General features: G+C 40.8%; 2 protein-coding genes across 2 annotated transcripts in view; both read left to right on the top strand.

Annotated features, from left to right (window-relative positions):
• Window positions 1-488, top strand: part of LOC140486874 (fructose-1,6-bisphosphatase isozyme 2-like) — a 30,622-nt gene extending 30,134 nt beyond the window's left edge. Inside the window, exon 7 of the mRNA XM_072585915.1 lies at window positions 27-488. Coding sequence (XP_072442016.1) covers window positions 27-218 — 192 coding nt within the window. The 3' untranslated portion in view covers window positions 219-488. The remainder of the gene's footprint in view (window positions 1-26) is intronic.
• A 4,616-nt stretch (window positions 489-5,104) lies between these two features.
• LOC140486861 (fructose-1,6-bisphosphatase isozyme 2-like) overlaps window positions 5,105-20,427 on the top strand; it is a 58,058-nt gene continuing 42,735 nt past the window's right edge. Inside the window, exons 1-2 of the mRNA XM_072585914.1 lie at window positions 5,105-5,350; window positions 19,695-19,857. Of these exons, the coding sequence (XP_072442015.1) occupies window positions 5,181-5,350; window positions 19,695-19,857 (333 nt within the window). The 5' untranslated portion in view covers window positions 5,105-5,180. The remainder of the gene's footprint in view (window positions 5,351-19,694; window positions 19,858-20,427) is intronic.

Here is a 20,427-nt window from a genome sequence, read left to right as displayed (position 1 = left end):
CTAACCTCCTGGATGTTCTCTTATAGCTTCGGCTTTTATATGAATGCAATCCCATGGCTTACATTATAGAACAAGCAGGAGGTATGGCCACAACAGGAACACAGGCAGTGCTGGATGTTAAACCAGAATCCATTCACCAGCGGGCACCAATTGTAATGGGATCCAAAGATGATGTTCAAGAGTACCTTGACATTGTAAATCAATACAATTGCAAGTAACTAAAACCCTGCAATAATGAATATCAATAGCAAACTCTAAACTGGGATCTAGACCAAACATTGATTTTTTTTTTTCCGTGCAAAGTGACATTCCAACTTGACAGTGCAAATCATATCAATTGTAATATAATTTTGTTACTAAAATTCTTGATGAAGTGTATCTTGAGATCAGAATTATTTCTGTCGTTACATAAAATCCATGCACAATGTTATACATTCTTGAATGAATATGAATAAATATTTGGATGAGTCCATCATGTTTTATTTTGAGATTTCGTTCTATGTTTTTGTAGTTTGGATGAAATTCTGTGCTCTGACATTTTTAAAGTGATACTTATAAGAAAATAACAAACAGTAACAGGATTTGGCAGCAGTGATAGTTTAGTATTCTAATGTAGCACATTGCATGTTACCTTTTAGGAGATACAAACAATAACTAGAGATTTTCCAGCCTGTAAAGGCACCTTTTGGAGGTGGATTGGCAGCCAAATCAGAAATGGTAACATCAGCCGACTGCTCAAACGTGTTCCCATCATCTCATTCTTTTCCTGAAAATGGTTTTGCAGTAGTAATGACAACCTATCCAGGAGCAGTGGTAATCCAGTTAAAGTATTTAGCAAGCCAATGACTCTTGATTTTGTCAAAGCAATGCAATCTTGAGTCATGAAGACGCTGGCTGGGTCGACATCCTGGCAACTTACAGGAGACAGATGCACAACAGGACATAGGAGCCTTAGTCATTTTTGAAGAAATCAAAATGTTTATCTGCAAAGAAGTCGATGGCTAAGAACTTTTCCTGGGTTAGAGGTCTGCCATGGCACTAGCATTTCCCAAAGCCTAATGTTTAGGTCAGGTTAGATTTATTGTCACTTGTACCCAAGCACAGGAGTACAGTGGAAAGTGTACACAGTTGCCACTGTCTGGCACCATCTTAGAATACAGTAGTTAGAATTTAAAACAAACCAGAATGAAAGAAAAAGAAAATACCTAGATCACCCTTGTGCTGCTGGGACTGATCCAGTTTTATCTGTCCCCTAGCAAAGATGGTACCTCTACTAGGGTTGGATACAAGTAAGCCTGGTTATAATATTCCTATGCTTGATTAACCTAGCCACACATACTTCAGGTCTATAGATAAATAAAACATTTGGGTAAGATACATGAAAACTGGAAGTTCCCATGGACTTTGGTCTAATGTTATTTCAAATGTGTAATAAAAGCATTTGGGGGAGTATTAGAAACTGTTTGGGCACTTAGAAGATGTGGATGGCACTGAGATGCACTATTGCATCAAGTAGTGCTTCTCACAACAACCAGATGCTTGGAAAAGTTCTTACAGGATAAGAGTCAGAGAGAGAGAAAACCAGCCTGAGTTTGCTTTTGAATTCCACCGGTATTTCCTTACAACTACTGCTAAAAGAAACCAAACCAGAGAAAAGCTGAGCTGGGAGAACTGGCCACTCACCTTTTCATTAAACAAATCTTTTTGTTTAAACTTGAAATTCTTGTTCCTGAGGCAGTATCTGTTAGCTGTAAACAAATTGGCCCTAAAACCCATTCAAACTCGGAGTTATCAGAACCTGTGTTTTTACGACCTGAAAAAAAACCCAAGGACCACCTAACCTTTTTAAAGATGCAGCTTCGTCACACTCTCCATTCCTGGAAACAACCCGAGCAAACCTTCGAGTCATAGAATCTTTGCAGCATGGAAAGAAACCATGCAGCCCAAGATATCCATGCTAATCATCAAATATCTATCTATTCTAATCCTCATTTTCCAGCATTAACCTGCAACCTCACACACGAGAGCATTACAAGTGTTCATCTAAATAGTTCTTAAACGTCTTGAGGATTCTTGAGATTATCACCCTTTTAGGCAGTGAGTTCCAAATACTCATTAATCTCTTGATGCAAAATGCCATCCTCCAATCTCCTCTGAACATCTTGTGCCATATTCTAGTCCCATGCCAGTCCTGCCTAGGGATGGCGAGTCCCATAGCAGAGGCCATTGTAGTGGTGGCAAATCCTGGCATGGAGGCAAGGCTCTTGGGGACTGGAAGTGAGGCCTCAAGGTTTAAAATCCAGCGTGCTCTATAGACTTGGCCCAGGTGGTCTGAGGACTCGGTGCTGGCATGTACTTGGTGAAAAGACTAAAATTTGAGCACTTTTTTAAAAAAAGAAAACTTCTTTATTCTTATGCCAAGCTTTTATTTACGATTCTTTCAAGTCTGTAACAATTAAGTATTCTGCACGTAGGTACCTTCTACATAAGATGGCACCATAAGAAGCAACATTACGAACTTTGTACTTATTCAAGTATATATGACAATAAAGACTAATTCAATTTTATTATATTCTATATTCCTAAATGCTCTGCTATTACATCCTTTATAATAGACTCAGATATTTTTCCAACAGGAGATGTTAAATGAGCTGGCTACAGTTGCTTGATTTTTGTCTCCTTCCCTTTTTGAATAAAATTGCCACATTGTCAGTTTTCCAATCCTCTGGCACTTTTCCAGAATTTAGTGATTCTTGAAAATATACTACTATTGTATCCACTGTCTCTGAAGCTACTTCTATTAATGTGCTAACATGCATTACACCAGGTCCAGAAGTCATTATGTCTTTAGCCCATTCTATCCCACTGGAACAGTTACCTGCTCCCCAAGCACTGATACCAGTGCTTCATGAACTGAAACTCATTCCAACACACCAGTCTTTGAACTTTTAACTCCTTTTCTTTATTTACTCAATGTCAGTTTGCCCATGGCTAGGCAGTAATCCAGAGAGTTTAGCTTTGGAGTTCTGCTTTTTAATTTAATTTCTAACTGTTCAAACTCTGTCACCAGAACATCCTTTTTAGTCCAACTAATGTGCACGTCTACTGGATCCCACCCTCTCCCAAGTTCCTCTCTAGTCCTGAAGAGATGTCCTTAATTCCGGCCGTGGGCAGACAACACAGCCTTCGGGACTCCTGCTCACAGCTGCAGAGAACAGTGTCTATCTCCCTAATTGACAGTCTCTTATCACAACCATATTCCCATTTCCTGCCCCACTTGAATGGTTCCTACTACCAAGGTCTGTTCACTCATCATGTTGTGGTCCTCAGTCTCATCACAAAACCTGCAAGAACCTCTTAAACATTGGACAAGTACAGGGTCCAATACTTCGCAATGCATTCCGGGTCCCCATATCTGCTTCACCTGAAGTCACAATCTTCTGTCCTTAATCAAGACCAGTTTTGAATTGTTTAGTCTGATGGGTGTGATTACCTTCTGAATCAAAACATCCAGGTCACTTTCTCTTCACTGATGTGATACAATGTCTGTACCACTGACTTCAGCTCCTCAGCTCAGGTCCAAAGTTACTCAAGCTGCAAACACATACTACAGATGTGCTTACTATGGATTAACTTGGTGTTCAGCAGCTTCCAAATGCTGCAGCAGCAAAATATTACCCATGCTGCAATTACTATTGTATTGATTTAATTCATAAATTAACTACTCTAGATTCCCTGTCATTTGCACTTGAAATATTGAAGTAAATATTGAAGGCCATTGCTTTGTTTTCAGTTCAGAATAATCAAGATTAATTTTAGTTTCGAAATCCCAGGAATTTAAAGTTTTTAGGGCAGTTTGGAGGAGACATGACTGAGGTCAAAAGCAAGTCACCTCAGTGGAAACATTTCATTTGTGTAGCTTCCAAAACCAGGAAAGTTTGGTTAAATACATGCAGATTATTAGAAGTTGAGATAGTCTAAGCTCTCAGTTTTGGAAAGAAACTGGGGAGAATTAGTTAGGTAGAACGTAAATATTTTATATGGAGGAATAATCTCTCGGACTTGAATCTCTGTAAATTGATAGTGTTGAGAAATAAGTTGGAAACTTTGTGTTGCTGTGTGCTTTAAGATTTTCCAAAACAGTCTTACAAATTTAGATATCTTGGTTTGCTTTTCTCTTCATCTTTTCTAAAACTTCTGTTCTTTTGTTAAAGAAGCTTGACAGCCTGGAGTGACTATGTTTCAGTGACCGATCATTTTGTTTACTAAAATTAAATCAACATTGTCTACCAAGCCAGGTTTCAGTTTGGCACCTGACTTGTCCAATAACATTATGAGATTGGATCATAGCAACTGGCAAGTATCTGAAAATCTGCACTTAGGATTTGTTCAATATCGATAGCTCTGATATGAGTACGGAAATAAATTTAAATAAAGAGGGTTTGTTCTTCAGTGACACTCATTGATATTTCTTCCACTCCTACATTGGAAATGGAAATGCAAGATCAAATAATTTCAGGTTTTCCTTTTCACAAAATGAGTTTGCAAATCACTTAGCTGCTCCTGGTAATGTTTCCCTGCAGTTGGTACATATCACTCACCTAAATGCTCTCCCAAGATTTTATTACAGGCTAAAAGATTCCAGTCTGTCACAGGAGAACGCTGGCATTTTCAGTCAGGGGAAATTTCTTTTATATGCCACAGTTTTCTATTGCATGACCTTTCAAGACAGAATAACAGAACTTTTTGCAATTTTGTAATGGTTGCACTAATGTTTGGACAATTATATTGATTCTTACCTTTAGTTTTTAGCTCAAAGTAACAGATGCACAAATAAGCCTTTCAGCGCTACAATGAATGCAATTTTGTGAACAACAAATTTCATGTTTCAAATCCAAATCTACCTATAGAATAGCGAACAATTCAATTAGAGATCTTGAACCAAAGTTAGATTTGACAAAATTTGAAAATTTTGCTATTTTAGCAGTCACCCAGAGTCATTTCCACTTAAATAATATGCAAACTCTGATCGCTCATAGACTTTAAGCTTAGTCACATGTACATGCAGCTGTTCGACTTATTTGGCTCACCACTCTATACTTTAAATAGCTAGTCTGGTCGGGCTGGATCCACTCAGAACTTCATTAACGCTACAGTAAAGAAGAAGGAAATAAGGCACAATGTCGGATCAGTCGCCTTTTGATACTGACGTCCAAACGATGACCCGGTTTGTCATGGAACAGGGAAGGAAAGCAAAAGGGACAGGGGAATTCACGCAGCTTTTAAATTCTCTGTTAACTGCAATCAAGGCCATCTCCTGTGCTGTGCGAAAAGCAGGTCTTGCCCATTTGTAAGTCAATGACCTTCATTAGCTTAACAAATATTATGTAGCATAAACAATTGCATGCAATTTGTTTTATGCAACATTGGTGAGTGAATTTTGCTTTAGAAAAGGATAAGAATTATTTGAACAGGCTTTCTTTAGAATTTATTTGGAAATCCCTTTTTTTTAAGTTAAAATACCTAAGAATGATTTTCTACCTTATAATGTAATTTTCTTTTTAAGCTGTGCATCAACCTGACCAAGTCCCTGGAAGTCAGCCTTTTCACAGAATCCCTACATTACAAATAGAGGCCACTCAGTCCATCCAGTCTGCACTGACCCTCTAAAGAGCATCCCACTGAGAACCAACCCCAGCCCCCACCCTAAACCTGTAACCCCACATTTATCATGGCTAATTCGCCGAGCCTGCACATCTTTTGACTGTGCGAGGAAAGCAGAAATCCATGCAGACACAGGATGTAAACTCCGCACAAACAGTCACCTAACGCTGGAATCGAACCCAGATCCTTCGTACTGTGAGGCAGCAGTGTCACCCCTTATGGCAGGTGGGACTTGAACCCAGGTCTCTTAATCTAGAGGTAGGGACATGTGCACTACACTGCAATGCCTCCCCCTTTAAGTTACCAAGCTTGTGTGGCTATACTGGAAAGTTTAAGTACTTTAACAAACTGCCTGCAAGTGGCAGTAAAAAAGGAGATATTGATAATATCAATGTTTCCACTGACAACTGTGGTCTTACTATATAAAAGAGTAATTTTGAAATTAGATACAATCAATCTACTCACCTGCTATTAACAAAAGCCTACTGCACAAGATCCAAAGTGGAAGCCTTGGTTAACTTTTCCCCTCCCTTCGCATGATTTTGTTATGGCCAATTGATAAAATATTGCAATATCTAAATTATATCAGAAAAAAATCAAACAATATACATTATAGTTATTTCAATGTTCAGACACATTATGACACACCTATAGGAGGAGGAAGGGATCCTACCTTTGCACTGTAAGCTTGCCTTCTAATTGTCTCAAAATTATAAAGGAATAATGAACGTCATCAGTTAGCTCATCTTTCAATGACACACTTTGCTGCCTTTCGTTGAGTTTAATAATTACAATCACAATTTTTACTTCAATTTTGTTTCCCTTCTTTGCATTTTTTTGGTCATATTAAATTAATGTGTCATTACCTCTCCATGATACACACTTTTTGATTTTTACTTGTTCCATTATGATTTCTTTCAAGCCTACAGAAGCAGCAGGTGTATTCTAATATCTCATGTCTTCACCCTGACTTTTCCCTTTATATGCTTTGTCTGCCCCTCCCCCATATCACCTGCTTAAAACTTATTACGTTTCCAACTCCTCCAAGTTTTCATGTATGCCTAATATTATGGTTCACATAATTACAGATTTAATTTTAAAAGTTTTAGTTTTAGTTTTAAAAGTTAAATTTTAAATGTAATTTCACTGGGGGAAAGCCTGGTAAATACAGTATTTGGAAATTAGCAAACCATGCATAGACTTAAGATAATTATAATTTAACTGATAACTTGTTTCCAGGAAAAAAGTCAGAGTTAAAAATCATAATGTCAAATGGTCTTACTTATCCAAAGAACTGAAGAAGTGATATCTGTAGCAGGACTGGACCTGAAATCACAGGCCCCGATCTCTATACAGCAGCCCTGCCTATAACTCAAGCACACCAAGTTCACCATTGATCCAAGAACAGTGAATGCACCCTCCTGTTCTTGTTTCTGGTTTGTAATTATTCCAGTAAAAGAGATGAGTTATCCAAATGGTTACTCACAGTTAAGGAAAGGTTTGTATCCAAGAATTAAAGTTTTTTTGCATTAAAAAATAGCTAATTTGCACTTTTACCTGAGAACAGTGTGTTTCAATTTTTGTTTGAGATGGATGACTCTTAGTGATATTTTTTGATTTTGTGTTCATTGTTATGAATTCAGAAAGAGAAAAGCCAGCAGGAAAGATTGTTTCTTTGAAAAGCTTAAAAATCTCCATGCTGTGAGTTTTATATAACTCCTTCAAAATGGAGAAATAAAGCTAGACTAAAGTGAAACACAGACACTCGAGAAGCTTCTGTGTACACTCTGGAGGTGCTGTGGTCCTCCATCTTTCCACTGCCCGTGATCTCAAAGTGTACCACTATACAAATTATGGGAAGGTGAGTCTGCATTTAGGCAGGAGACACTCAACAGGCCTGGGTCCTCTAAGCCCAAAGACACCTGGGGGTAAAGTACCAAAGTCTTTCAAGTCAAGGGTACAAACCACAGAGCAGGCTCTGCTCCAACTACTGGATTAGTGGTGCTGTAAGAGCACAGCAGTTTAGGCAGCATCCAAGTAGCTTCGAAATCGACATTTCGGGCAAAAGCCCTTCATCAGGAATAAAGGCAGTGAGCCTGAAGCGTGGGGAGATAAGCTAGAGGAGGGTCGGGGTGGGGAGAAAGTAGCATAGAGTACAATGGGTGAGTGGGGGAGGGGATGAAGGTGATAAATCAAGGAGGAGAGGGTGGAGTGGATAGGTGGAAAAGAAGGTAGGCAGGTAGGACAAGTCCGGACAAGTCATGGGGACAGTTACTGAGCTGGAAGTTTAGAACTAAGGTGAAATGGGGGAAGGGGAAATGAGGAAACTGTTGAAGTCCACATTGATGCCCTGGGGTTGAAGTGTTCCGAGGCGGAAGATGAGGCGTTCTTCCTCCAGGCGTCTGGTGGTTAGGGAGCGGCGGTGAAGGAGGCCCAGGACCTCCATGTCCTCGGCAGAGTGGGAGGGGGAGTTGAAATGTTGGGCCACGGGGCGGTGTGGTTGATAGGTGCGTGTGTCCCGGAGATGTTCCCTAAAGCGCTCTGCTAGGAGGCACCCAGTCTCCCCAATGTAGAGGAGACCACATCGGGAGCAACGGATACAATAAATGATGTGCAAGTAAAACTTTGATGGATGTGGAAGGCTCCTTTAGGGCCTTGGATAGAGGTGAGGGAGGAGGTGTGGGTGCAGGTTTTACAGTTCCTGTGGTGGCAGGAGAAAGTGCCAGGATTGGAGGGTGGGTTGTTTGGGGGCGTGGACCTGACCAGGTAGTCGCGGAGGGAATGGTCTTTGCGGAAGGCGGAAAGGGGTGGGGAGGGAAATATATCCCTGGTAGTGGGGTCTGTTTGGAGGTGGCGGAAATGTCGGCGGATGATTTGGTTTATGCAAAGTTGGTAGGGTGGAAGGTGAGCACCAGGGGCGTTCTGTCCTTGTTATGGTTGGAGGGGTGGGGTCTGAGGGTGGAGGTGCAGGATGTGGATGAGATGCATTGGAGGGCATCTTTAACCACGTGGGAAGGGAAATTGCGGTCTCTAAAGAAGGAGGCCATCTGGTGTGTTCTGTGGTGGAACTGGTCCTCCTGGGAACAGATACGGCGGAGGCGGAGGAATTGGGAATACGGGATGGCATTTTTGAAAGAGGTAGGGTGGGAAGAGGTGTAATCCAGGTAGCTGTGGGAGTCGGTGGGTTTGTAAAAAAAACTCGGTGTCAAGTCGGTCGTTATTAATGGAGATGAAGAGGTCCATGAAGGGGAGGGAGGTGTCAGAGATAGTCCAGGTAAATTTAAGGTCAGGGTGGAATGTGTTGGTGAAGTTGATGAATTGCTCAACCTCCTTGCGGGAGCACGAGGTGGCGCCAATGCAGTCATCAATGTAGTGGAGGAAGAAGTGGGGAGTGGTGCTGGTGTAATTATGGAAGATCAACTGTTCTACGTAGCCAACAAAGAGACAGGCATAGCTGGGGATCATACGTGTGCCCATGGCTACCCCTTTGGTCTGGAGGAAGTGGGAGGATTCAAAGGAGAAATTGTTAAGGGTGAGGACCAGTTCGGCCAAACGAATGAGAGTGTCAGTGGAAGGGTACTGTTGGGGACGTATGGAGAGGAAAAAAACAGAGGGCTTGGAGGCCCTGGTCATGGCGGATGAAGGTGTAGAGGGATTGGATATCCATGGTGAAGATGAGGCGTTGGGGGCCAGGGAAACAGAAGTCTTGGAGGAAGTGGAGGGCGTGGGTGGTGTCTCGAACGTATGTGGGGAGTTCCTGGACTAGGGGGGATAGGACAGTGTCGAGGTAGGTAGTGATGAGTTCAGTGGGGCAGGAGCATGCTGAGACAATGGGTCGGCCAGGGTGGTCAGGCTTGTGGATCTTGGGAAGGAGGTAGAACTGGGCAGTGCGGGGTTCCCGGACTATTCAGGACATCACTCAGACTAGTGGGAAGGAAAGGAAACATACTGAGAGCACAAAACTGGTATGTGTGGTATATCTTTGTGAATAACCAATCACTTTTCTCAAAATATTTCTGTTTGCAATGTTACATTGTCTTATGTAGTATTCTTTTCATTTAAGTCACACCCATATGAGTGATAAGGAGCCTCATCATATATCCCAAAGATGTTTAAAGTTGGAGGCACCATGCTTTTTCTCATTTCTCACAAGTCTACCACTGCAGGTAGCTTCACATGTCAGCAATCTTTGCACAGATGACACTGAGGCTAAAGGCAATGTCCAGTGAATGTACCAGATCCTGATCTGCAAATATCATTTCACAAATATATTGACCTAACAAGTAATAATATGGAATAGGTGATGAAGCCATACATTTCTGTAGGGAAAGCTTTTTTCAATGAGTTTTACAAGGAAGTGCAAGAGATTGGCAGATATTCACTGGGCAATTTATTTGTACACCATTCTTCACATTGTAGCAGTCTGTAGAGAAAACCTGCAAAACGCGCAGTGTCTCTTGAGTTAAATGTGATATTCAACCATGTCATAGCAACCGTCTCGACACACCCTGAAACATTGAAAGATTCCAGTTGAAGGAAGGGTCTAAAGGAACTTAGGGAAGTAAAGGTATGCAAATGGTGGCTCTCATGTGGGTAAAACTGCACTACACATTCCTGTTATCACTCTGATATTTGCAGGAAACTGCAGTGAAGCCTACAAAGCTTAATTTCACCATTTGTTTGCAGCTTCTTGATGGATTTAGTCCTTTTGCTTCTCCTTTGGATGCTTTGTGGCAGCTGTTGGAGGTTGTTCTTGTTGGAGGTCTTGTATTTGCTGTCTCCTTATCTGCTGCCTTCTCAAGGCCACATAGAAATCAGGATTTGGAGGTGCCGGTGTTGGTCTGAGGGGTGTACAAACATAAAAAAATCTCAAAACATCATGTTATAGTCCAACAGGTTTATTTGGAAGCACTAGCTTTCGGAGTGTTGCTCCTTCATCAGGTAGTATTGGACTGTTAGACTGTAACCTGGTGTTGTGTGATTTTTAACTTCGAAAACCAGGAGATACATTTGCCATTTCAGTTCCATGAGCATGTGATCTGTGGGAAAATCAAAACGATGATGCAGTGTTGCTGAAGAAACACTTGAGCCCTTGCTCATTGATAATCACACTGAGTGTGAATGTTATGTCCTCACACAGTCTGTCATGGATGGTTTACAAGGAAATATTTTAATGCCTTGAAATTGAGCTCTGATGTATTTGACCTTATCTAATTGCACAGTGGATATCCAACATATCTGTGCTCCTTTGGAAGTATACTTCTGGCAGCACGCCATCATGAAACACCCTGTCCTCACCCAAAGTCACACCCAAAGATCTCCCTGCCATGTAGCAGTCCATGTCCCTGCAGGCTAATTTTTCATTGTGATGACATGACAACTTTAATGTGTTGTTCTTCAGAACGTGCTATTCATCGTTGTTGCCAAATCCGGATTCAGCTTTTAATTTCCTTTTTACAGTATTAGACTTACATGATAAGGAGACAAACAGTTTTGTAAACATCATGATTGTTTGAGACCATAACCTGTCATTTGTTTTATCAGATAATTACTGTCTCAGAACGAAGTGAGTATTGAAGGCAGATCAGTAGCATTGCCTCATCAGGGAATGCATGATTCCTGCAACTGCCTGTAGCAGGGCCTCAAAATATTATTGGTAACTCGGTCATGTAAAAAAAAAAGACTTATTCCTCTCACTCTGCATGTGGTTTCAGCCATTCTGGCTTTCAATCCAACATGATGACGTTCTAACTTCATGTCCATCTGAGTGACTTGCAAATTCCACCGGTTATTGTCCCATTACCCTTCACCCTCCTGCTACTTCATTTGAACCTCTTTACATTAATATTACTCTGCGTGCTTTACATCCAGGGCCCATGATTCTGAGGATCGGTATGTTTTTATTGACCTTACATTTTTCCCAAATAGAGGCTACAGTAACCATGGTCTGCATAAACTCCCATTGAGAGCTTGCTGCCCCTTCCATTCACTATGAAATCCCAGTCAACTGCCTGCAATTGCCTTCTTTTACTGTGACTATTCTCTCTGTGACCCAATATAATAAAGACCATTCAAATACTTACACTGCCTGCTACATGAAGGATATCGTGAATCCTAATAACCAAGCTTATATGCAGCAACTATTAATGATTTAACCCTCATGACAGACTGTGGTCCACCTCATGAACTGATCTGGTTGGACAGCTCCAACTGCTCACCCCAGATCTCTGAACAGCATTCTGACTGACCTCTGTGTAATCTCAGGCTTGACCTGGAGGGTTGCCCATGGCCCAAACCCCAGACTTAGAAGGTATGGATCCCATGCTTGTGCAGGGCCAAGCAGCAGACTGACTGTGACAAAGCCCTGTCACTGTAATCAGTAAAACCCCATTAAGCATGAATCCACTCATCCACTCAAGCACACATCAGCATTTCCTTTAAACGTGTGGTAGGATGACAGATAGTGGGGAGGAAATGGCCCAGTGGCAGCATTGCTAAACTAATAAACCAAATTCTTAGCTATCCTCTGGGGAGCATGGCAGATGGTGTGGTTTAAATTCAATAGAAGAATCTGGATTTAAGACTCTAAAGATGACTTTGAAACCATTGTCAGGAAGAACTCATCCAGTTCATTAATGCCCTTGAGGGAAGGAAATCTGTTGTCCTTATCCAATCTGGCCTACAAGTGACTCCAGACCAACAGCAATGTGTTGAATCTGAACTACCCTTTGGGCAATAAATGATGACCCAACCAGAGATGCCCTCATCCCATGAGTGATTTGAAAAAAGCTTCAGTTGCCTTATCTAGGAATCAGCTAGGGTTTCTGAACATGAAAAAAATTGATTAGCTTTGAAACATTAATGATATTAACAAAACTAGCTGAAAGCATTTTTAATAGTTGAAGTGGTATCATTTTAAAACTCAAACAAATAAATCTCATATTATGTGATAATAAGGGGCACAGAAGAGGCAGTATTATTTAGGCACAGATTCAGGAAAAAGCAACCAGTTAGTTGGCACCTCATCCAACACCTTCAACATTCATTGAATGCATAGTAACAGCAGTGTGTACTGTCTACAAAATGCACTGCAGGAATTCATCAGAGACCTTTAGACAGCACCATCCAAACCTGACCAAAAGGTCAGTCTAATGTCTGTGGTCAGCAAGGTTTTGGAAAGAATTCTGAGGGATTGGATTTATGACTATTTGAAAAAGCCATAGCGTGATTAAAGGCAGTCAGCATGGCTTTGTGAGGGGCAGGTCATGCCTAACTAATCTTATTGAGTTATTTGAGGAGGTGGCAAGACAAGTCGATTAAGGTCAAGCAGTAGATGTGTTTATGGACTTCAGCAAGGCATTTGATAAGGTTCCCCATGGTAGAGTCATACATAAAGTCAGGAGGTATGGGATACAGGGAGATTTGACTATCTAGATTCAGGATTGGTTGGCTGACAGAAGGCAGAGAGTGGCTGTAGATGGAATGTATTCTGCTTGGAGATCAGTGTTGAGTGGTGTCCCGCAGGGCTCTGTTCTTGGGCCTTTGCTCTTTGTAGTTTTTATAAATGACTTGAATGAGGAGATTGAGGGGTGGGTTAGTAAATTTGCAGACGACTCAAAGGTTGGAGGTGCCGTTGATGATATTGAGGGCTATTGCAGACTGCAGCATGACATAGGCAGGATGCAGATCTGGGCTGAGAAATGGCAGATGAAGTTCTACCTGGATAAATGCGAAGTGATGCATTATGGAAGGTCGAACTTGAATGCTGAATACAGGACTAATGACAGGATTCTTGGCAGTGTGGAGGAACAAAGGGATTTTGGTGTTTAAGTACATAGATCCCTCAAAGTTGCCACCCAAGTGGAGGGGGATGTTTAGAAAGCCTATGGTGTTTTGGATTTCATTAACAGAGGTATCGAGTTTAAGAGCCGTGAGGTTTTGCTACAGCGCTACAAGTCCCTGGTGAGATCACACTTGGAATATTGTCACCAGTTCTGATTGCCCTACTTTGGAAAGATACAGAGGCTTTGGAGAGGGTGCAAAGAAGGTTTACCAGGATGCTGCCTGGACTGGGAGGGCTTGCCTTATGAAGAGAGGTTGACTAAGCTTGGACTTTTCTGTCTGGAGAGAAGGAGGAAGAGAGGTGACCTGATTGAGGTATACAAGGTAATGAGAGGCATGGATAGAGTCAATAGCCAGAGACTTTTCCCCAGGGCAGGATTGACTGGGACGAGAGGTCATAGTTTTAAGATATTAGGAGGAAAGTATAGAGGAGGTGTCAGAGGTACTTTCTTTACGCAGAGAGTTGTGAATGTACGGAATGTGTTGCCTGCGGTGGTGGTGGAAGCAGAGTCATTAGGGACATTTAAACACCTGCTGGACATGCACATGGACAGCAGTGAATTGAGGGGTGTGTAGGTAAAGTTATTTAACTTTACATTAGGATTAATCCTTGGCACAACTTCATAGGCTGAAGGGCCTTTTCTGTGCTGTACCTTTCTATGTTCTATGTTCTAAACCTGCAATCTCCACCTAGAAGGACAAGGGCAGCAGATATATGAGAATGCCACCACCTTCAAGTTTCCTTCCAAGCCACAATCCTTCCTGACTTGGAACTATATTATTTTTTATTCTTTGTCACTGGGTCAAAATCTGGAACTCCTTCAATAAGAGTACTGTATAAGTCCCTGCAGCATTTGGACTGCAACAGTTCAAGAAGACAACTCACCAACACCTTCTCATAGATAATTAGGGTTGGGCAATAAATGTTGGCCTAGACAGTGAAGCCCACATCTCATACATGATTTAAAAAATGACTAACCATTGCATATGAATTTTAGGGCAATTCAGCAGAAAGAGAGCCTCGAATAAAATTTGTCTTCAAGTTAATAAGTTAGAATACTAGTTCTTAAGGTAGACTTATCCCTGCTATAATGCAAGGAATTTTAAAGTCTTCACTTCGAGTTTTACAGCATGGAAACAGGTCCTTCAGCCTAACTCGTCCATGCCAACCAAGTTTCCTAAACTGAACTAGTCCCATTTACCGGCATCTGGTCCATATTCCTCGAAACATTTCCTATCCATATACCTGTTCAACCGCGTTTTAAATGTTGTAATTGTATCTCTTACCACTTCCTCTGACAGCTCTTTCCATATGTGCACTACCTTCTGTCTAAAAAGATTGCCCCTCAGGTCCCTTTTAAATCTTTCCCCTCTCATCTTCAAACTATGCCCTCTAGTTTTGGACTCCCCTATTCTGGGGAAAAGACCTTGGCTATTTGCTTTAACTATACTGCTCGTGATTTTATTAACCTCTATAAGATCACCCATCAGCCTCCTTCACTCCAGGTCAAAAAGTCCCAGTCTATGCAGCTTCTCCTTGTAACTCAAATCTTCTAGTCTCAGTAACATCCTTGGAAATAATTTCCCCACCCTTCTCAGTTAATAGCATATTTCCTATAAAAGGACCAGAGTTCTATGCAGTTCTCCAAATATGGCTTTACCAATGTCTTGTACAGCTGTAACATGACATCCCAATTCCTGTACTCAGTGCTCTGACTGATGAAGGCAAAGCATGCCAAATGTCTTCTTCACCACTCTGTCTAACTGTGACACCACTTTCAAGGAACCATTTATCTGAACCCTTGGGTCTCTCTGTTTGACAACACTCCCCAGGGCTCTACCATTAACTGGTTTATCTTACCAGGATGTAACACTTGCATTTACCTGAATTAAGCCCTATTTGCCATTCCTCAGCTCACTGGTCCTGTTGATCAAAATCCCATTGTATCTTAGATAACCTTCTTCACCATCCACTATACTGCTAGTTTTGGTGTCATCTGCAAACTTACTAGCCATGCCACCTGTACTCTCATCCAAATCATTTATATAAATGATAAACAACATTGAACCCTGCACCAATCCCTGCAGCACACCGTCAGTCACAGGCCTCCAGTCTGAACAACAACTCTTTACTACCACCCTCTGTCTCTTACCTGCAAGCCAATTTAGTATCCAGTTGGCTAGCTCACCCTAGATCCTAAGTGATCTAACCTTACCATTCAGTCTACCATGTGGCACCTTGTGGGCGGCACGGTGGTTAACACTGCTGCCTCACAGCGCCAGAGACCCGGGTTCAATTCCCGCCTCAGGCGATTCTCTGTGTGGAGTTTGCACATAATTCTCCCCGTGTCTGCGTGGGTTTCCTCCGGGTGCTCTGGTTTCCTCCCACACTCCAAAAAGATGTGCAGGTCAGGTGAACTGGCCATGCTAAATTAGTATTAGGTAAGGGGTAGATGTAGGGGTATGGGTGGGTTGCGCTTCGGCGAGGCAATGTGGACTTGTTGGGCCGAAGGGCCTGTTTCCACACTGTAAGTAATCTAATCTAATCTTGTCAAAAACTTTGCTAAAGTCGATATAGGCACCATCTACAGATTTGCCTTCATCTGTCTTCAAGGTCACTTCTTCAAAAAATTCAATCATATTTGTGAGACATGATTTCCCACATGCAAAGCCATGCTGACTCTCCCTAATTAGTCCTTGCCTTTCCAAATGCATGTAGATCCTATTTCTCATAATTCCTTCCAACAATTTACGCACAACATTAGCCATTCTCCAATCTTCCAGCACCTCACTCATGGCTTTTGATGATACAAATATCTTTGCATGGGCTCTTCAATTTCTTCTTTAGTTTCCCACAATGTCCTAGGAATACACTTGATCAGGTTCTGGGGATTTATCTACCTTAATGTATCTTAAGACTTCTAGCACCTTCTGTTGTGTAATATGGACTCTTTTCAGGACATCACTATTTATTACCCCAAGTTCTCCTAGCTTCCATCTCTCTCCTCGCAGTACATGCAGATTGGAAAATCTGACTGCCATATATGGCATGAAAAAATAAATTTGACTGCTTCTGGGACAATTTCTTCAGACAGTACATTCTTAAGTCAATCAGGAAGAAGGCTATTTGAAACCTTGTAATGTGCAATGAAATAGAATTAATTAATAATCTTTTAGATGGTCATAACATGATGGAATTTCATGTTCAGTATGAAGGGGAGAAATGTGGGTCCAAGACTAGTTTTTAACCTAAATAAAGGTAACTCCAAAAGTACGAAGGTAGAGCTGCCCAAAGTAAAATGGAAAACTAAATTAAAAGATAGGACTGTGGAGTTGCAGTGGAAGATTTTCCAATACGTTTTCCTAACTCAGTGAAGATTAATCCTCATGGAAAATAAAATCTCTTTAAGAAATGCCTATCACTCAATTGCATACAAAAGATAAGTATAGCATCAAAGTGAAAGAAACAATGCACAATTATGTGAAAGTTAGTGGTAGTTTACCAGATGGATAAGATGGATTGATTTTAAGAACCACCAATGAAGACTAAAAATAAGAGGGAAAGAGAAAAGTATGAAAGCTAGCTGGCAACATCAAAATGATAGTAAGAGATTCTATTATTATTTAAATAGAAGAGTAACTAAAACCAGTATTGGTCCTCTTGAGAGAGGCAAGTCTAGGAACTGATAATGGAAAATAAGGAAGTTGTAGAGGAATTGAACAGGTGTTTTTTTGTGTCTGCCTTCGAGACTTGCAAATACTCTTGGAAATCAAATGGTTAAAGAGAAGGGGAAACTTAAAATAATCAGCATCACCAAGGACAAAGTGCTGAGAAAATCAATCTAAAATCTAACAAGTCCCTAGGACTGGATGGTCTGCATCCTAAAGTCTCAAAAGAAGTGGTTGTAGCCATAGTAGAAGCATAAAAGCATTCCAAAATTATGTAGCTTACACAAGGGTCCAAATGGATTGAAAAGTAGCTGATGTTTCATTTTTATTCAAAAATGAGGATCACAGAAAACTAGAAGCTAGTTATTCTAACCAGTGTCACAGGGAAGTTGTAGGACCCCATTTTCAGGAAGTTAAAACAGGATATTCTGAACATCATAATGTGATCAGGCAGCATCGACAAGGTTTTGTGAAAAGGAAATTATATTTAACTATAGTTATATTTATTTTAATTTTCTTTGAGATTTTGAGGGTAAGGAAGATGGACTTGGATTTTCAAAAGGCATTTGCTAAAATACCATAGCAAAGATTATTTACACAAGACATGAGCACATGGCAAAAGAAATAACATATTAGACAATAGACAGTAGACAGTAGACAATAGGTGCAGGAGTTGGCCATTCTGCCCTTCGAACCTGCACCACCATTCAATATGATCATGGCTGATCATCCTTAATCAGTATCCTGTTCCTGCCTTATCTCCATAGCCCTTGATTCCACTATCCTTGAGAGCTCTATCCAACATTTTTAAAAATGAATCCAGAGACTGAGCCTCCACTGCCCTCTGGGGCAGAGCATTCCACACAGCCACCACTCTCTGGGTGAAGAAGTTTCTCCCCATCTCTGTCCTAAATGGTCTACCCCGTATTTTTAAGTTGTGTCCTCTGGTTCGGGACTCACCATCAGCGGAAACATGTTTCCTGCCTCCAGAATGTCCAATCCTTTAATAATCTTATATGTCTCAATCAGATCCCTTCTCAGTCTTCTAAACTCAAGGGTATACAAGCCCAGTCGCTCCAGTCTTTCAGTGTAAGGTAGTCCCACCATTCCAGGAATTAACCTCGTGAACCTACGCTGCATTCCCTCAATAGCCAGAATGTCTTTCCTCAAATTTGGAGACCAGAACTGATCACAATACTCCAAGTGTGGTCTCACCAAATGCAACAAATGCTGAAGATCACAGCGGTTCAGACAGTATCCATGGAGAATGAGCAAGCTGATGGTTTGTATCTAGATGACTCTTCATCAGAGCTGAAGTGAAGTGTGGAAAGGGCAACCTCGAACTCAAAACGTTAGCTATCTCTCTCTCCATGGGTGATGTCTGATCCACTATGATCGCCAGCATTTGTTATTTTCAAATAATATTAGGATGAGCAAAGAATTAGTTAACTAATAGGAAGCAAGACAGCAAGAACAAATAGGTATTTCTTAGGTGAGCAAACTGCAATTAATGGTATGCCACAGGGATAAATCAGGAGCCTCAATTATTTACAATCTGCATTAGTGATGTGCAAAGACATATAGACAGGTTACTGAGTGGCAAAAAGTTGGCAGATGTAATATAATTGGGTAAATATGGAGTTAAGATTAGAGTGGTGCTGGAAAAACACCATAGGTCAGGCGGTACCCGAGGAGCAGGAAAATCGACGTTTCGGGCAGGAGCCCTTCATCAGGAATGAGGCCTCATTCCTGATGAAGGGTTCCTGCCCAAAACATCAATTTTCCTGCTCCTCAGATGCTGCCTGACCTGCTGTGCTTTTCCAGCACCACTCTAATCTTGACTCTGATCTCCAACATCTGCAGTCCTCACGTTCGCCTAAATGTGGAGTTAGCCACTTTGGAGGAAAAATAAAAGAACACTATACTGTTTAAATGGTTAGAGTTTGTAAAACTGAGAGAATGCAGAACTTAGAGATATATAGTGTGCCCTAGAGCATAAATATGAAGTTAGTTTGCAGGTTCAGAGAGTGATTAAGAAGGCAAATGGAATATTTGTGTTTATCGCAAGGAAAATGCAAGACAAAAGTAGGCTGTTTTATAGCATTCATAAAGCATAGAAACTAGGTGCAGGAGAAGGACCTAAATATTTCATAAAACATAGGAATTAGGTGCAAAAGAATGGAAAGAAGCAAAATAATTTCATTATGAAGTTGGAAATAAATAAAATTTCAATAAAGAAAATTTAATAAAATATAATATTACTGGCAAGTTTCCCACGAAGTTGTTTGCAGGGGATGATCAACGAATTGTAAACAGCTTAAAAACTCTGCAGAACAGGGAGTTATGTCTAAGGAAATACTTGTGAAAAAAGTGACTTTGAGTCGTTATGCATTGCCATTTAAAAAGGTTGTTTGGTCAAACTACAAAATATCACACACAAAATGGCTTACCTCCAGTGTTATGCTATATATAGTGGACATATGTTGTTTAAAAATGCTAAAATATATTATTTTATTCAGGTATGGAATTGCAGGGACTGTGAATGTGACGGGGGATGAAGTCAAGAAATTGGACGTTCTGTCAAATGACCTCATCATTAATCTGCTGAAATCATCCTATAGTACTTCTGTGTTAGTGACAGAGGAGAACAAAGAAGCTATAATTGTGGAACCTGAGAGAAGAGTGAGTGTATCATAAATGTGGTGAATGGATGGCTTTATAATTGCATGTCCTCTGTGCCTTGCTGGTTTTCTCAATAATCATTATGATGATTACTTATACATAAATTATAGGACCAGGATTAGCAGTTGAGGTACCCCGCCAGTAATGCAAAAGTGTGAACTTAACTCTAAAATCAAGGGGCATGAATTGCTGGACCAACACAAAGCAGCATTTGCAAAGTTAGGTCAATATTTTAGCTATAATCTATTAATAAATAAATTCAATATCTCTCTTATTTATTTTTCTATTTGTGAGGTAACTTCTTGAAAAGGAGGTAAATCCAGATGCATTAGTTTTATTGTACACGTTGCAAAAACCAGTCACAACAAAATGAGAAATGATTTAAGACATATTAAACGTGAGAGTCCTGTTTGAATCACAACAAAATATTTTGAAAGTAATTCTACAATAAATGTTCAAATTGAATGTTAGAGTCTACTGCCATTGTGGCATGAACAAAAGAGCTTGATTTGTGGCTCATGTTAACTGTGTGATTTCAGGAAATGTTTTTGTAGGTGAAGTGACTAGGGA

The sequence above is a fragment of the Chiloscyllium punctatum genome, chromosome 2 (genome assembly GCF_047496795.1).
Source record: "Chiloscyllium punctatum isolate Juve2018m chromosome 2, sChiPun1.3, whole genome shotgun sequence".
Classification (NCBI taxonomy): Eukaryota; Metazoa; Chordata; class Chondrichthyes; order Orectolobiformes; family Hemiscylliidae; genus Chiloscyllium; species Chiloscyllium punctatum.
Note: the sequence above shows the minus strand (reverse complement) of the source record. Positions and strands in the feature narration are given on the sequence as shown.